At 35.6% G+C, this 17,762-nt stretch overlaps 1 protein-coding gene across 5 annotated transcripts in view; it reads left to right on the forward strand.

The window, feature by feature from the left end:
- Positions 1-17,762, forward strand: part of lrp1bb (low density lipoprotein receptor-related protein 1Bb) — a 355,559-nt gene that overhangs the window by 179,690 nt on the left and 158,107 nt on the right. For all 5 annotated transcript variants that reach the window (XR_007828439.1, XM_051119357.1, XM_051119358.1 and 2 more), the window contains 6 exons: positions 350-472; positions 1,629-1,769; positions 3,058-3,183; positions 7,542-7,658; positions 13,806-13,886; positions 15,088-15,258. Coding sequence is in view for 4 of the 5 variants with exons in the window: in XM_051119357.1 (XP_050975314.1) it covers positions 350-472; positions 1,629-1,769; positions 3,058-3,183; positions 7,542-7,658; positions 13,806-13,886; positions 15,088-15,258 (759 nt within the window). In the remaining variant the exon portion in view is untranslated. The remainder of the gene's footprint in view (positions 1-349; positions 473-1,628; positions 1,770-3,057; positions 3,184-7,541; positions 7,659-13,805; positions 13,887-15,087; positions 15,259-17,762) is intronic.

Here is a 17,762-nt window from a genome sequence, read left to right on the forward strand (position 1 = left end):
TTTTCTCACAAAACTGTGTTTTTCTCCTCTCCTCCCCCTTCGTAGGTGTCATTGCCCACACAACGAATTACGTCTGCGAAAGAAAAAGAGTGTCAAATGGCTCTCTTCTCCAGTGTTTCCCATAATTTACTTGACGTGTGATTAAAAATAATGCCCCCGTGTACCACCGGCATCCCAGAAGAGCAGGAAATTGGTTCTGAGTGGGCAGTGAAGAAGAACTTTATGTTCTGTGCTTCAAGGAGAGACATTGCTAAAAGCCATAAAGGGATGAACACATAAACAGCCCGTTCTGCCAGTGGGAAAGAAGATTTGTAGATATCTGTTGTTTAGGCCTATGTTTGTTTTTTAGGTGACAATGCCTGCCGGGTGAATTATGGTGGTTGCGGTACCCTCTGTTTGGCCGTCCCGGGAGGCCGGGTGTGCGCGTGTGCCGACAACCAGCACCTGGACAAGAACAATGTCACGTGCTCTGGTAGGCTGTTTTAAATACAGTTCCCTTAGAAAAAAAAAATACAGTCTGAGAAGGACTAGGAGAGTCACTATAATAAAATAAAAAATAAAATAAAGAAATCATTTACTAATTCATTCATTCATGATCATGTAAAATAATAAGTACATTTGTCAAATTGACAAAATCAGATTGTTGTATTTAAAATTATTTTTAATAGTTGTTTATGTAATAGTTCTATAGTTAAATTAAATCAAAGTTTATTTTAGAAAATGCTCTTTTTAAAAATGGAATTTAAAAGCAATTTCATTTAATTTTATTATTCTATTTTATATTTTATTTTATGTTATTTTTTGTTTTATTCAATTTTGTTTTATTATTTTTTACTTTAATTAAATAGTTAATTTAAATGAATTAAATGTTGTAATGATTTAAATTTTTAAATTACTTACATTTTAAATAATCTTAAAATTGATATAAAATTCATGTAAAATTATTTAAACTGATTTAAAACTATGTAAATGTATTTTTAAAATATACATTGCTAATTTATTGCTTTATTTTATTTTATTTTAGATTTAACTTTAAACGAATTAAATAGTTAACATTTTCATTATTCAAATTATTTAAAACTGGTTTAAAATGATTTACAATTTTTTTTAAATTATACATTGCTAATTTATTGCTTTGTCATATTTTAAAATTAACCTTATTTTTAAACATGAATTAAATATTCTTATTTTTAAATATTTATTTATTTTACAATATACATTACTTTTATTTTATTTTATTTTATTTTATTTTATTTTATTTTATTTTATTTTATTTTATTTTATTTTATTTTATTTTATTTTATTTTATTTTATTTTTTTATTTTCTAAGTAGCACCCCTAGTCCTCCATAGAAGTCATCAGTCACTCAAATAAAGACAAGGGCAGAATTTAAGTTTATACTGCCTTAAATCGTTTGTTTTGTCGTGTTGCAATGCTATAATAATGAGAGAAGTAACACACACTTCCTTTATTTGAAAAGTAGCATGAGAATAGTGGTATAAATTCAAAGCGCAGTCTGTTACTTTATTGTAGTTTTACCCTCAGACTCCACATCACCCCAGCACTGTGACTGACTATATTTTCCTTGAAGTTCTTTTTCCACAATTCAGCTTTTTCTTCTCCCAAAGACTCTGCAGGTCAAGAGGAGCCCCAGCGGTGCAAAAATGATGAGTTTCAGTGCAAGAACTGGCGCTGTGTACGAGTCAATTGGATTTGTGATGGAGACGATGACTGTTTGGATGGCAGTGATGAGGAGACCCACATATGTGGTATGTACCTTGTTTTCTTTCTCTCTGACGGCGACGTATAATCCCTGTTGTGTCTCCTTTACTGAACCATCAAACCTCTGTGGCCTGAAGCGGTGTCATTTCGCATGCACAAAGTGACATATATGTCTGTGATGTATCACTCAATACAAAATTCCCATTCTGCTCAGGTATCACATTTGTCATCCATTTTTTACCAGCCTGGTAACAAGATGAACACTGGAACAATATCACAAAAATAGATCTTTTGTAACATTATAAATGTCTTTACCATCAGTTTTTATCAGTTTAATGCATAAAAGTATTGCTTAATACCCCAAAAATATATAATAGCCCAGTAGTGGGTGGTCAAATATACAGTTTAGTGGTCATTATGCAAATTTTACAATGACCATTCAGAATCAATAACTCCAGACAGCTGTATAATAACTAAATGTATGTGCTGATGAAATGTATACTGCAGCTTGAATTGCACTGGATAAAAGCATCTACATAAATGTAAATCTGAACAAGCAGACTGTTTGCATATCATCTGCAGATAATTAACAAGTTGCTAATTGACATCTCAGGAAAAAAACGGCTGCAATATCAAACGGGAGGAACGCCAGCATCCGAATATTCTCCCCCGCACCGCGTTCCACTGCACAATCAGCTCACTAGCTAATCGATAAGATAAGCACCATGTTAAAACGTTGGGGGCTGAGTCATTTTTCACTATGAGAAATACTTTAACGTGATGTTCTGCCAGAATTATCAGAACTGCAAAATCAATTTTCTGCTCTGCTGGGATGTCCTATAGTTTAATACGGCTGAAACTTTACTGCCTGATCCCACTTGAATCCGGTTTTCCATTTCATCTGTTACTCATCGTCTGTTGGGGACGCGTCGAGTATCCAGGGTTATGAGCAATAGCAGGTTCTATTATTAAATAGAGCAAATAGTAGAGGAAAACACAGACGCTACTTTAAATAAACTCAAAAGCCTGAGGGCAAACGCATATTTTTGAGATAAATGTGAAGCTAGCTCAGGAGAATAGATGAATAGCACAATGAAAACTGCTGTGTCAAAACAAAAGTGGGGTATTATGCATATGAACTCACTTATATGTAGAGCGGGCTGTCAGCAGTATAACAAAACATGTCTAAATAAATAAATAAATAAGTAAAAATGACAGAAATATATGTCAAGCTTGCAAATGCTTTGTAACATTCTTAGATACAATATGTCGTTTTTAGAACAAAACATTTTCTCTTTGACACGCGCTGAATGTTGTTTCTGTTGTTGCTTCCAGCTAACCGCAGTTGCCCAGTTGACCAGTTCAAGTGTCCCAGTAACCGCTGCATACCCAAAAGGTGGCTTTGTGATGGAGCCAATGACTGTGGAGATAACGAAGATGAGTCTAATAAAACATGCTCAGGTAGAGCTCTACTCCCTCATACATATTAAACAGATTCATTCACCAATATGTGCCTGTAATACATTGGGTCACTTATTATAAAACGTATTAATCCTATATTAAACCTGCTGTGCTCTATGAATTATTTTAAAGCTGCAGTCTGTAAATTTTGCCTCTTCGTTGCCATCTCAGCACGGATTAATCTAAAGTTTTGAGGTGTACACTACCAGTCAAAGTTTTTGAACGTTTATATTTTTTATGTTTTTAAACTAAAGGCTTCTCACCAAGCCTGTATTTATTTAATCCAAAGTATAGCGAAAACAGTAGAATTTTGAAATATTTTTATTATTTAAAATAACTGCTTTCTATTTGAATATATTTTAAAATGTAATTTATTCCTGTGATTTCAAAGCTGAATTTTTAGCATCATTACTCCAGTCACATGATCCTTTAGAAATCATTCTAATATTCTGATTTGCTGCTCAAAATAATATTTATTGTTATTATGTAGAAAACAGCTGAGTAGAATTTTTTGCTGTTCAGAAGAACAGCATTTATTATCTGAAATAGAAATATTTTGTAACATTATAAATGTCTTTATCACTTTTGATCAATTTAAAGCATCCTTGCTAAATAAAAGTATTCATTTCTATTATTTCTTTCCCCCCAGAAAAATTATACTGACTCTAAGCTTTTGAATGGTATGGTGTATAATGTTACAAACGCTTTTTATTTCAGATAAATGCTGATCTTTGAATCTTTTTATTTATCAAAAAATTCTGAAAAAATGTCCACAATATTTACTGTTTTAAATATTGATAATAATAATAATAATAATAATCATAATTAATGTTTCTAGAACAGCAAATCAGCATATTAGAATGATTTCTGAAGAATCATGTGACACTGAAGTAATGGAGTAATGATGCTGAAAATTTAGTTTTGATCACAGGAATAAATAACATTTTAATATATATGTTAAAATAGAAAACAGTTATTTTAAATAGTATTTAAAAAATCACAATTTTACTCTTTTTGCTGTACTTTGGATCAAATAAATGCAGGCTTGGTGAGCAATAATACTTTAAAAAACATTTAAGTTAATACTTACATATGTTTCATTATCACAATTTTTCTGGATTACAATGCGTCATCAAAACGATAAGGTAAATTTGAGAAAGTGCTATAAATGATCCTCCACCTGTAGCATCCTCGTATATGATATAGCCTACTGGCCATGTGTTTTGTTTACAGACGTGACGTAATGATGCAAAGATGAGCAGTGGCGTGCTTGTATTGTCAGTAAAAACCTACCAATACAACTCAGATTAGAAAATATTATTATGTTGTGAATCATAAGGAGGTAGTTTTGAACACTGGTGAACATGTGCTAGCTCAAAAATTGATTTTGGATCATTTTTAACCAAAAAAAGTTACAGACTCCAGCTTTAATAATCTTTCTCATTTCAGAGTCACATAACTGTAGAATGTTAAAGGAAACATTGATATCACTTAATTATTAATATTTACTCACATATTATAAGTAACATAACTTGGCAACCCACATACTTTTTTGTTTTTAAGTTTTTGCTTTTTTTTTCAACCATTAAATTGTCTTGGCAGCATTATGGAGTTTAATTAAATGCATATTTTCATATTTTAGAGGCAAAATATTACTTACAAGATCATATACAGTTAGAGGTAAAAAAAATTTAAAACATGGTTTTCAATAGGAATTATGAACATTGCAGTTTTTTTGCCATTAAAGGGGTCATGAACTGCCTTTTTAAATTATTTTGTATTGTTCTCTGAGATCTGTTTATAACGTTATTAAGATTTTTACATAAAAACATCAGAATTTAGCCATCAGCATCAGAAAACATCAGTTTAGCCACACTAACTAACACTTACGTCATTAAGTGGCACGTTCCACAACCTGTTGTTTTGGCAGACTAGCTTTGGTTTTGAGTTCTGAAACTCACAGGATGTTTTAGTAGTACAATGACCTCTTACATGTCAAAAGATCAAGGGAATTTTGATTTCTCATTTGATGACCCCTTTAAAAAGTGTGTGACAGCATCAGTTTCTGCAATAGTAGAGTGATTCACCTTCTATTTTTGAAATGTTGGTTTGTTACTTATCTCACTGATTAATGTTTGAATTCACAATATCTGTTTGAGAGTTAAGCTACCTTCTCAGGTACTGTAACAGGCCAAGGAGCATTCACTCGCTTTCTTATGAGAGCATGATAATCAATAAGTGCATATGTGCAATGAACTGAACTTTCTCGCTACGGATTGTCAGAATCACTTTTCCCCAATCTCCTTTTTACATCCTAGAGTAACACCTGGCCTGTTTCCAAGAGTTAACACTCTTTCACTAGTTTAAGTGCTGTAAGATCAATGGAAGGGAAGAACAGATGTGATAAATGCTGTCAACAGTCTGACATCCCTCTGATAAAGCTGACCCTCCAGCCGGAGACGGCTCAGACCTTTGTTGACTTGGCAGAAGCTGTTAGAGCAAAGCGATGTGGAACAGTGATTATACTGAATCAGTGAGGAGCTGAAATTGACAGCAGATGTTAAAGCGGTTTAATATTTCATGATTCAAGATGATCTGAAGCAGAGAATTGCTTGAATTGGCTGTAAAATAGTCTCTGGTGTATCAATGAAATTTTGATCAGTAGGCTTGGAATTAAATGATTGCCTTTTGGTGGGACGAATTCCTGGAATCACACATCAGACTAAACCGCCTTAAAGAAATTACCCTAAGACTTCAGTTGATTACCCCTTATCTGTGTTCAAAGTACGGCCAGTAGGATTAGAAATCAAAAACTGGTGCAAGGTCATGCGTGTGTGTTTAATTTAAATAGAACCATTTTTTCTTCTTGTTGCTGGTAGTGGTTCTGTTAATGTTTTTTTCGTGTTTTGTTTTGTTTTGTTTTGAAACAGCACAAGAGCACTGGGTAAGAGGGGTAGCCGTTTTTATGAAAGGAGGCAAAGTCTTTCCCTCTTACACATTAAATAATAAATGCAACAACCTGAAGTATAGTAATGCATACATTTGCTTTAAAGGGAACCATGGGTATTAAGACTTCTATTGCTTAATGTAACAAATTGTCTTTTACTGAAACATGTATTAGAAAACCCATGAAAGATTTATGTTATTTAAAAAAATCCACATTGTTTTATACATATTTTGGACTGTGGGGGCGCCATTATTTCGTTGACTTAAAATGGTTGCACTCACTGAGCTACTGCTGCTACCTGTTGCTGTTTTTACCGCAACTACTGATACATCTATATCACATACATAATCTGAAACTGCAATTTTCAGTCAAAGAGCAACAAGAGCGATGCAAGTGTTCACTGCTTTCCTAGCAAAAAAAAGAGGAGAAAAGAATGGACTTACTGAAGACCCACGTCTTTGTTCTCTCCACTTTAGACCACAGCAACTAAAAGAGCTTACAAGTGGCAGAGACAAGAAATGCTAGATGCCATCCTGGCAGGATGTAAACTTGCCGACGCTTGTCATGACACCGCTGCCAATGTAGGAGTTCCCAGCATGGATTTCACTCAATATCCGGGGGCTTTTAGACTCCTTGTGGGGAAAAATCGATGGTACAGCATTTGGTTTAAGCCTACATTTATATACATCACCACCTGTAAGCTCTAAAAATGTGCTAGTTAGCAAGTTTTGCAGCTAAATGCAGCTAAAGTAAACAGTCTCTCAGAGCACAGATCATTACCCAACAGAAGAGAGGGGCGGGGAGAGCAGAGCTCATTAGCATTTAAAGGAACATGCGACAAAACTGGTTGTCTGCAGAGCTGATTTTGACAAGGGTCAAATAAAAGGGTCAGTTAAAAAGGGTGTTTTTTACACTACCACTGAGAAATTTTAACCAAATCATGTCATAGACTTCTCATTAAGACCATAAAAAATCATATCAACTTGTGGAAAATGGGCATCCGATGACCCCTTTAAGCCATACAAGTCCTAATACCCGGGGTTCCCTTTAAGAACCTACTCATTTTATTTATTTTAATTATGGAACTAAGCATTTTTATTGGAGTTATGTGAAAGTTTGTTTAATTTAATTAATTTGTTTAATTTAATTTTTGTTTTGTTTTTCCAAGAATAGTACAAATTGTATTATTTTGTTGAAACAATGTTCTTTAAATGTTTCCTAAACATTTTTTTCCTTCTCAAAATTGCCAAATAAATAAATAATAGGATTGTTATGTGGAATCAGAATATATATATATATATATATATATATATATATTCTTTGTGATTCATATCTCAGGTGGCCACTGCTAAATACTCTAAATGTCATGACTAATCAGATTATCTTGTTCCCTTTATCGTTTTGTCTTTAGCCCAGCCGTGTCGGGCTGGTCAGTTCACCTGTGGTAACGGACGCTGTGTACCAGAAGCATGGCGCTGTGATCAAGATGATGACTGTGGAGACATGTCAGACGAGTCCACTTCATGTGGTGAGTCACTGTCCTACTAGCTATTCTTGCCAATCTTGGCAAAATTCGACTGTTGTGTAACTGGTGAATCTGTCAGCACTGAGTCTCTCTTATCCTTTTTCCACCAACACAGTGCCACTGCTTATACCAAAACTGGCCCATTACATGCATTTCACAACCAAACTAATTAAAAACAAAAAGAAAACAAACTAGATGTATAACTGTAACAAAGACCGCAATGTGACGTGTTTGTTTGTGGACAGGTTACACTATAACATAAGTTTGTCTCTCAAATCAGCAAAAACACACCAGTTCTAAGAGAGCATTGACTCTAAAGGTGTATTTTTGCCGCCCACTCTTACATTATTTCGCTACCAGCATCTTCATGTCGATGTTCAGGACAGAGTACAGTGTTAACCAAGTACATTTCTCCAGCCCCCGAGTCTGTACTTTTAGAAGCAGGAAGGAAAAGGGAATTAAACTTAGATGCAAGAGCTTTTAGGAGTGTGCCGGTAATACAAATCATAGATTCTGTGATGTTAAAAGCTCACCCTAACCACATCCCAGACCCTGAAAGCAGACAAAAGAAAATGACACAGAGCCTTGAGAGGAAATGACCCAGGAAGGTTACCACTGTGAACTCCCATAGTGAAATGACTATTCAAAGCAGAACATGAATGCTGGGAATGCTGGGTAAGACAAGTAGCCCTTTGAAAAGGCTCAGCCTTTGTCATCAGTTCTTATGAAAAAAGTCAAAGAGTCTTTTCCCCCTTCTACTTTAAATAAATGAAAGTTAATGATAGTTATGCATAAATGTAGTTCATGGAACTACTCATTTCAGGGTTTTTTCTTTTTTCTATTTCCCCAACTTTATTCTATGCCAAATACAGAATAAATTTCAGTCTCATATCGTCTCTAGCTCTGTGTCATGCTCGTTCTGTTTTCTCGACTGTGCACAAAAATCACCATTTGATCATGTGATGCATTGTTTCCCTGGGGTCTCTGTACATTGATATGTACATTGAAAGGTCTGTGTAAATGCGTCTTTTCATGGTGTGTGTATATATTACTTCTCCTTCCTGCCATTTTTACTCCCTCAAGCACAAAATTGAAATTCTGCCTCTTCTGCCATTTCTCTATTATGCTACGCTCTAACAATGTAAGTTTCTGGGGTTCTGTCACCAAATGCTGAAAATTCCTCAAAGTGCCATTGTCTTGGTTACCTCTGCTGTGTCTTAGGCTGCTTCAGTACACTCTCGCACAAACACTCCCAGTGTAAGCAGTAATTAGAGTGCATGCCTGACTTCACTTAATCGTAATCAAGCTGGGCTGAAAGACGCGGAGCTCCACTGCCTCCCACAACTGCACTGTGCACAACACACCTGAAACACAGTGACGCTCAGCTTGCTCTATGCTAATTGCCATTTTCGAAGTATTCTCAGCTTTTAGATTTTTTTTTCCAACTAGAATATTGGTTTAACAGTATGGCTGCTGCAGTTTTGGTATTAACTTTCACTGCCATGAAACAAACAAACAAACCCCACTATAATAATTAAAGAAGTCCACTTCTAGAACAAAAATTTACAGATAATGTACTCACCTCCTTGCCATCCAAGATGTTCATATCTTTCTTTTTCAGTCGTAAAGAAATTATGTTTTTCGAGGAAAACATTTCAGGATTTTTCTTCATATAATGGACTGATATGGTGCCCCGAGTTTGAACTTCAAAAATGTAGTTTAAATGCGGCTTCAAACGATCCCAGATGCGGTTGTAAACGATCCCAGCCGAGGAAGAAGGGTCTTATCTAGCGAAACGATCAGTTATTTTCATTTAAAAAAATAGAATTTAAATACTTTTTAATCTCAAAGACACTCGTCTTGTCTTGCTCTGCCTGAACTCTGTATTCTGTTTCAAGACAGTTAGTGTATGTCAAAAAAAATCTCCAATCGTATTTTCTCCCTCAACAAAAAATCATTTCAAAATCATCCTACATTGCTGCAGAAGTACCGACCCAGTCTTTGCAAAGTGAACATGCAAAGAAGATCAAACAGCCTTAACTAAAAAGGTAAAACAGCTATATAGGACGATTTTGAATTTGAGGGAGAACATGAGATGGGAGTTTATATATATATATATCAGATAAATGCAGCCTTAGAAACTTCTTTAAAAAACATTCAAAATCGTACTGATCCCAAACCTTTGAATGGCAGTGTATGTATAGAATTTTTAATAAAATGAATATACATTTTAATATTTAAAAATAATATTTTTTAAACCCTTTGTCTCAGTGTAGCTGTAGTTTCTGCACTTTAATTTTGAAGGGAAGAGTAGTAACAGTAACTGTTGATGGATGAATGGGATCATGGCTATAGTTTAAGAAGGACCTTTATTGGACAGCTACTCTGGTGATCTTGAAAACATTTCCAGATAGGATTGTTTTATAATCTAAGAGATATGAACTTGAACTGCCACTGTCTACTGCGCAGATTCGTATAAGTGATTTTTTTTTACCTTCAAATCAAATTTTAGTGGCCAGAGTTATTACCCCTGCAGTCTCAATGCTTGTTGTTGAACCCAATCTATTGTGAAAACTGGATGTTGAAAGTAGTAATTGCCAAAGTCAGGGGACTGGAACACTCTGTTGTGAAATTTAGAAGTAGGATTTACTCCTGTCAACAATAACAGAAACATGTTCTGGGAATAAATGTTCAAACACGACTATTTTTTTTCTTTTATTTGTTGACTCACCTGTAATCTTGACTTGTAACAGTCCTCTCCTAGATTAGCAACACTTCGAATGATGTGCTTTCCACAGACTTCTAAGAGTTCTTATTTGTGCCGGCAAAGGTTTTATTTGTGAAGGGGAAAGTACAATTCCCTAAAAGTAATTTTCTCAGGGAAACCCATGGGATCTGTTATTTCTGAAATCTCACAAGCTCAGTTTACAGCTGTTGGTGTTTTGGAGATGTCACCCAGTGGAGCAAAATTGCTTTTAAGAAACGGCGAATGATGCCTACGCACACATTCAATCAATTGTTGCTTAATTTAGCATTCGTTTCCACAGGTTTCACCCAGTTATTATAAATACGCCCATCTTTTGATGACTCTTTAATTGTTCTCTAATGAAGGAACATAAATATGCTTAATTCCAAAGTGTCGAAAGCACACATTTTCATGCATTTTGTTCTTGAATCTCCACTCAAATATAAATAAAGAAAGAGGGAGAGAGAGGGTTGTCTTGATTAAAACACATTCTTATCATTTATATGTAAATGTATGAACTATGATCTATTTTATAACAAGAAGCTTGCTCATTCAATCCCTTCAAACCATGAGTCATGAGTTATTAACATTGTGCCCATTAAAACAGCACTTAAGCCTGTAAGATGCTCTAAGGGAACTATCCATGTTCATGGTGATGTTGTAGAGGTTGTGTGGGCTATTTGTATGAGTACCCATAATAATACTTTGTTCTGACTCAGACGTAATTTCTGAAAATACATAGTCCACAATCAAATACAACTAGAAGACATGAGAATAAATAACATATGACTTGTTACTAGGACTGGATGATATGGGAAAAATATCTTTTCAGTAATCGCCTTTAAAAATATTGCGATATTCGATAATATTGTCTACCAAAGCCCCACCTCCACCACGCCCCACCTCCACCGGGACAACATTTCCGACATGGACCATAAACACACACCATGTTCAGTTTGCCCTTAATTATTGCCACATTAAAGGTTGGTTGTACTTTTCTTCGTTTGTGCTTAAACTAACAGAAAACATCAGCTTTGCTGTTATGTAGGTGTTGCTAATAATTTCCACTCTGTTCTTTAGAGCTCTGCACGGGCCTCAAATATTAGCCCTAGCCTGGCCCTGGCCCAAGGTACTCAGGCCCTAGCCCGGCTCTTGTCCGACAGCTTATCAGAATTCTCGGCCCGAGTCTGACCCGAGCCTGTCTTTTTTCCCCTTCTCCCAAAACAGCTTATACTACTGTTTCAGCTATTGAAATAATTTGGTTTTGTATGTAATGGCAAAGTGATTATATTCTGTTTCAGTTAATTTAAAATTTTTTTGTTGTTGTTTGTTGTCTTGCCTAAAATAAAGTTCATAGATATAAAACAGTTCAAGTATATACAAGTATATATCAAGTATAACAATGTTAGTTTAAACGTTAAACCTAGATAAAAGCGTGCTATTTGGTGCATAGCCAATTGTTTGTGCGGAGAGTGGAAGTGCTTTTTTCAGTGGAAACTATTTAAAATATTCCATCATTTTTGCATATAAAAGTAAGAGTAAAAATGTAAAGAGTCTGCTTTTATTTGTGTACACTCACAATATCAACAAAACGTTGCGAATGTTGCTTTCATAAAATAAAGAAAACAAGCATGATGCGCTTTCTGCCATCTCATTAGGAGCTCTTCACAAAAATGAAACGAAACTCAGCGAATACATACCTCACAGACATGATAAATATATCTACAGAAAGCTTTAAATCATTGCTTAATGAAATAAAACAGATTGAAAACAAAAAACTCTTTCATTATGTAATCTGTAAAGATGCATTTCTCTCTAAAGACGCATTCAAAGAGGAGATGGCGAGTCAGGATCAGCAACTTCGTCCTTATGATGCTGATTCAGAAAACACAAGTTTATTAATGAATAATTAAAAAAATCTCCTTACTATTTCCCCCCGACACATTCATGGTAATATCTTTTGCTGGTGCTTTGCGGCAAGCTTTAGCCTATTGTGTGCACTTGAACGCTGAACTGTTCCAGCTGCGTTAAAGGTGCGCTGACTGCTGCTGACGGAGACACCAAACACCTTCCGAGCCGGTCTCGAAAGTAAAAGCGAAAGTTTAGTCTCGTGTTGCTTCCACTGATTCGTCTTCTTGCAGTTGAATCTTTTAAAATCGCATTAAATGCGTATACAGAAATCAAGGAATAAAATTGAAATTTAATTTTATAAAATTATTTTCGATTTCTGACCTTATTCCTGACTGCACCTGATTTTCAAAACTGGAATAGCTTTTTGATACGCAACCATCCTACTATAAAAAAAATTATTTCATGCATGCAAAAATACCTGTATGGTAACAATGGGGCTATGTAAAATGCTTTGGCAATTTTTTTTTTGCAATAATGTTGATAATCGTCTATTACCTGACTGTTGACATCAACATCGCGATACTTACAAGACATCGTCGATATATAATAATATCATCATATCATATCGCCCAGCCCTACTTGTTACCCAACAGAAGCACACTCATAATTACCTTTGATAACTTGAAAATGGTTTCATCTATGTGTGGAGGTTTCTTGACTGAGCTGAGAGACACTTTAAAGAGAAACAGATGTTGTTCACTGCGTGTCAAGTCACTTTTCCTGTACTCCTATGAGTACTGATGTATTCACAAAAAGATTTAACTGGGTACTTATGAGGTTGTGCAGTTTTTGTTCATTTAAAAAAAAAAATAGTTAACGCACTAGTGTTTTTTTTTCTGTAAACTAATCTTTATCTTTAAAAAAAGTCAATTTTCATCGAAGACATAGTGATCCACAGGTTAATAGCAAAACCTGCAGTAATTCATAATGTTGAAACAATAACCTTTTGATATCTTTAAATCAACGCTGTAGTAAAGCGCACAAACCGTGCTATCGCATCGCTGGTGTGTTATTGCTTCCTGGCGAGCTCTTATTGCCTCTGACTGTTTTCCTCTGCATCTGTGAGGTCTCGTTTTCCCTTTGTTTGTGATTTCTTTTCATTAACCTTAGCAAGAAAATAGCAATAATTCACTGTGACATTTCACATGACCTTCAGGGTGTTTCGTTTTCCGCAATACTTGCACTAAACCCCACTGGTGTGACTTGTGTTAAAGATGCAGTGCACTGCAAGAGAATAGTTACCGGTTCATAGTTACTTGCAAGAAACTATGAAATTTCCTGAGGACAAAAGAGCCTCCAAATTTAATCTATTAGCATGACAGGGCAATCTGTGCCAGGACAAACTTCTTTTGCAATTTTTCAAAGCTAAAAGCTAAATGAAAAATGGCTTCTTTTCTCCAGTGTATCAAAGAGACAGTGATGTATTGGACGGGGTTCAAGCATCAGGGTTTTTGCGGCGAACGTTTCTCATGGTCTTTTCTTTCCGCTCACAGCGTTCCCTACCTGCGAAGCTCTCAGCCAGTTCAGCTGCGCTAATGGGAGGTGCATTAGCATGAAGTGGCATTGTGACTCAGGTGAGTGTATCCAGAAATAAGAAATTCTTTACCATTTGCTTTACTTGCTCTTCCATTTAGCACGATGATGTATTAGCCTATTTTCTCGGGAGCTGATAAAAGAAAGCCCGGCACTTTAATTCAATTAAATCCATTGATCCTACTGTCCGGTCTTTTTTGTTGCACAAGACATTCATCACATTAATAACCATTAAATATTCACAGATTATTTTATCTGAAATATCTCTATTTCGGATCAAGGAGGGTGTAAAATAACGACCTCGATAATTTATTGCCGGCCCTAAGGTCTGCAATACGTTATTGGCTGCGTGCAGCATTCGATCATCAACAACAATAAAACATGCTCTTTTTATATCTGTTTTTCTTATTTCATTCTCTCTCCCCTTTTCTCCCACTCAAATGAGACCGTTCAGCCAAGGTCGGCATATTGAGGCGTTTTTTCTTATCCAGGGTCAGGGCCTTCGGATACCTTGCTGATTTTTCAGCACAAAATGAGGCTTGGCGTAATTCGATGCCCTGAAGACTCTTGTTTGGAAAAAAAACCCTGTGGGGCTGTCCTCTGTTTTATCATTTCAGTTCCTAGTATTGTGCAACAAAGCATGAGGCACAACAGGGTTAAAGAGCCCCTTAAGGAAAATGTGCCATTTTCTGGTACCAAAGTATATGACGATCATATAATCTATTTATTTTTATTATATTTTGATGGCACAACACAATTTGTGTGACAATACATGATGAAAAAAGCCCTACCATATACACAGCTGTTCAAAAGTTAAAGCAAGTCATTTTTTTAAATAAATTAATATTTTTACTCAACAAGGATGCATCAAATTGATCAAAAGTGATCAAAAAGACATTTAGAATGATATAAAAGATGTCTATTTAAAAATAAATGCAGCTCCTTTGTCATTATTACTATGATTTCTGAAGGACACTGAAAACTGAAGTAACGGCTGTTAAAATTCAACTTTGCCATCACATAAATAAATGACATTTTTATTGAAATAGAAAAAATATTTTAAACTGTGCTATATTTTTAATCAGTTAACAACAGGCTTAATGTGCATAAAAGTGTTCATTCAGAAAACATTAAAAAACTTTTGAATGGTTGTGTACGTCTACTGTCAGAAGTTACTATAGTAATGAATGAAGTTATTTTGATACTTAATTCTGCATGACTTTACTGTGTTTGTGATTGTAGATGATGACTGTGGCGACAACAGTGATGAGGTGGGCTGCGTCCACTCCTGTGCTAATGGCCAGTATAAGTGCACCAGCGGCAGGTGTATCCCAGACCACTGGGCCTGCGATGGAGACAATGACTGCGGGGACTTCAGTGATGAAAATGTGACTTGTGCTGGTGTTGCTCCTGGTAGGACATCACATTTCTCTGCCTATTTTCTTCTCTTTTTTTTGGCGTTAACATTTAGGTCAGGGGGACAATTCTAATCAAACTGAGCTCTGACTATGCAGTAATTTTTGGTTGGTATGCACATTTTGTGTCAGATTGATATATTTTGCCACTGCATCTTCTGTGAGCACCATTTTTAAATGTTAAAACTGATACTTTTTTAAAGAGCCCCTATTGTGCCCCTTTTTAAAAGATGTAATATAAGTCTCAGGTGTCCCCGGAAATGTGTCTGTGAAGTTTCAGCTTAAAATACCCCACAGATCATTTATTATATCATTTTAAAAATGGTAATTTTGAGTGGAAGTAGAAACAAAAACAAAACAAAAAAACAGAAAATCACTCATTACTCTGGACTGAATAGTGTCTGTAGCTTTAATAAGAAGACATCTCTTACCTAAAAGCTGTTTTGTAATGCACTGGCATGAAGATAAACATGGAGGATTGTGTGCGACTCAATCTGGGCGGGGTCTCTGCTAATACAGCAGTGTCCGTCAACAGTCATGGGCGGGGCCTGTAAAATGTGACATCTCTTTGTACGAATTCTGTGAGTGGATTGCTCTGAGACACTACTTATGATTTATGGGTTTAAAAAAAAATAAGGAGTGGGTGGATGTTTATCATTATAGGTTGGTTGTGTACACATATTTATGTTTAAACAAAATGTAAAACTGAATTTTGCATAATAGGGGCTCTTTAAAAACTTGTATGACAGCTTCTGTGTTCTGTTCCATTTGATCATCTGTGTGCCATCTAGATTTGATTTAATTTATATTTAAATTCATAGTCATTGTGCAAAATACAGAGCCAGTAAAATATAGTTAGCAACTAACCAGTAGTGCAAAAAGTAATATAGCATATAAATAAATGATGGTAAAATGCAAATGTGGTATATAGCACAAGATCTGAGTAATAGTACTGCCACAGACTGAAAATCACATCACTGTCCAAACTGTCCAGTCATACCATGAGATATTTTAAAAAAAGTTCTGACCTTGAAAATTCAGCAATAGTTTCTTTAAAGCTTTACTCTGAGTACTTGGGTACTCGTCCCTAGTTACACTGTATGGCCAATAGAAGCATCAAAGTAATAAAAGAGCGTTTAGAGAGATCAAATTTCCCTGTTACATTAATTAAAAATGCATTTGCGTTCGTTTCTGTACACAAACAACTTAACCAACTTACCGAGTGGTTCCCAGAGAATCTGTTTAACACGACTAATTAGCAGACTAACAAAGAGCCGAACGATAGCGATCAAGTCAGTCTTGCTTGTAATTGCCTTGGTGCAATGTCCCTAATTTGAGGAACACAAGTTTAAAACTTTCCCTCTTTTTCTTCACTTGACAGATCTAATCTTATCTAAGCTCACTAGGGAACCACCTTACAGATTTGAATCTTTTAATCTGCTGTAATTACCTCTGAAAGCTGAGGCCGAGTCCTCCGATGCTTTCAGCTCACCAGCTTGTCACAGAAATGTTGGAGCCATTCATCAAACGAGCTCCTGACGGAGGTCCTCAGCTCCTGTCTGTCTCTGAGGGTTTGTCCGACTCATATCCACCCAACGCAGGACTCAGATCATTGTATAACACATGCTCTGTATGTGTAAAGTGGAGGAGACACTGGTAACTCTCAGCATTAGCCTTAAGCAAAGAAGGGGGACCTTCTGTCTTTAAGGGTTCGTAATGTTACCAGTTGTCTTTTTCAGGAGGCCATTTGTTTTGTTTGATGGCAGGCAGGGGATTGAGATGGGTTTGGTGTATATACATGTTTTAGAAGTATGTATTTAGCTCCTGTCAGGGTTTAGAATGAATCAGAAACTTGAGGAAGGCTATAGTAAAAAAAAAGCTCTGCTTTTGTGCTCGTCTTACTCTTGAAGAAAATCTCGCCCCTGTCCTTTGCGTTGATGCGTGCAGACACTTAAAGTCTTTGGCAGTGTCGGAGAGAGTATTTAAATATTTATTAACGTGACAAGAGGAAATCTTGAAGTGTACTTGATAAAACTCTGCCAGTTTAACATTATTAAGGCTGGCTGAAGTAGTTTGAAGTGAGAGCATTTGTGAACTTTTAAAACTTTACTTTGCTTTTCTATTTACCTTGCTATTTTTTTAATCCTTAGCTCTGCCATTATTGATTCTTTTAGTACTTTTAAATAATAAGTATTGTTAGAAATGTGTTCTTCTTTGCCAATTAATCATTTCAGTATTACTCAACTAATTACAGTAATTTGTTCTGGAAATGGACTACACTGCTTGACTGTATGTGTTTGATTCACTAAAAAGAACTGACACAGTAGAGTCATTCTTTTGGGAATTGGACTACACTGGCCGTGCCGAAAAGAAACTAATTAGAGTCATTTGTTTTAGAATCAGACTACACTGGTTGGCTGTGTGTGTTTGATTCACTAAAAACATCCGACCCGTTAGAACAATTTGTGTTGGAATTGGACTACACTGGTCACACTAACTGTT

Source organism: Labeo rohita, chromosome 9 (assembly GCF_022985175.1).
Source record: "Labeo rohita strain BAU-BD-2019 chromosome 9, IGBB_LRoh.1.0, whole genome shotgun sequence".
In the NCBI taxonomy this organism is placed as follows: domain Eukaryota; kingdom Metazoa; phylum Chordata; class Actinopteri; order Cypriniformes; family Cyprinidae; genus Labeo; species Labeo rohita.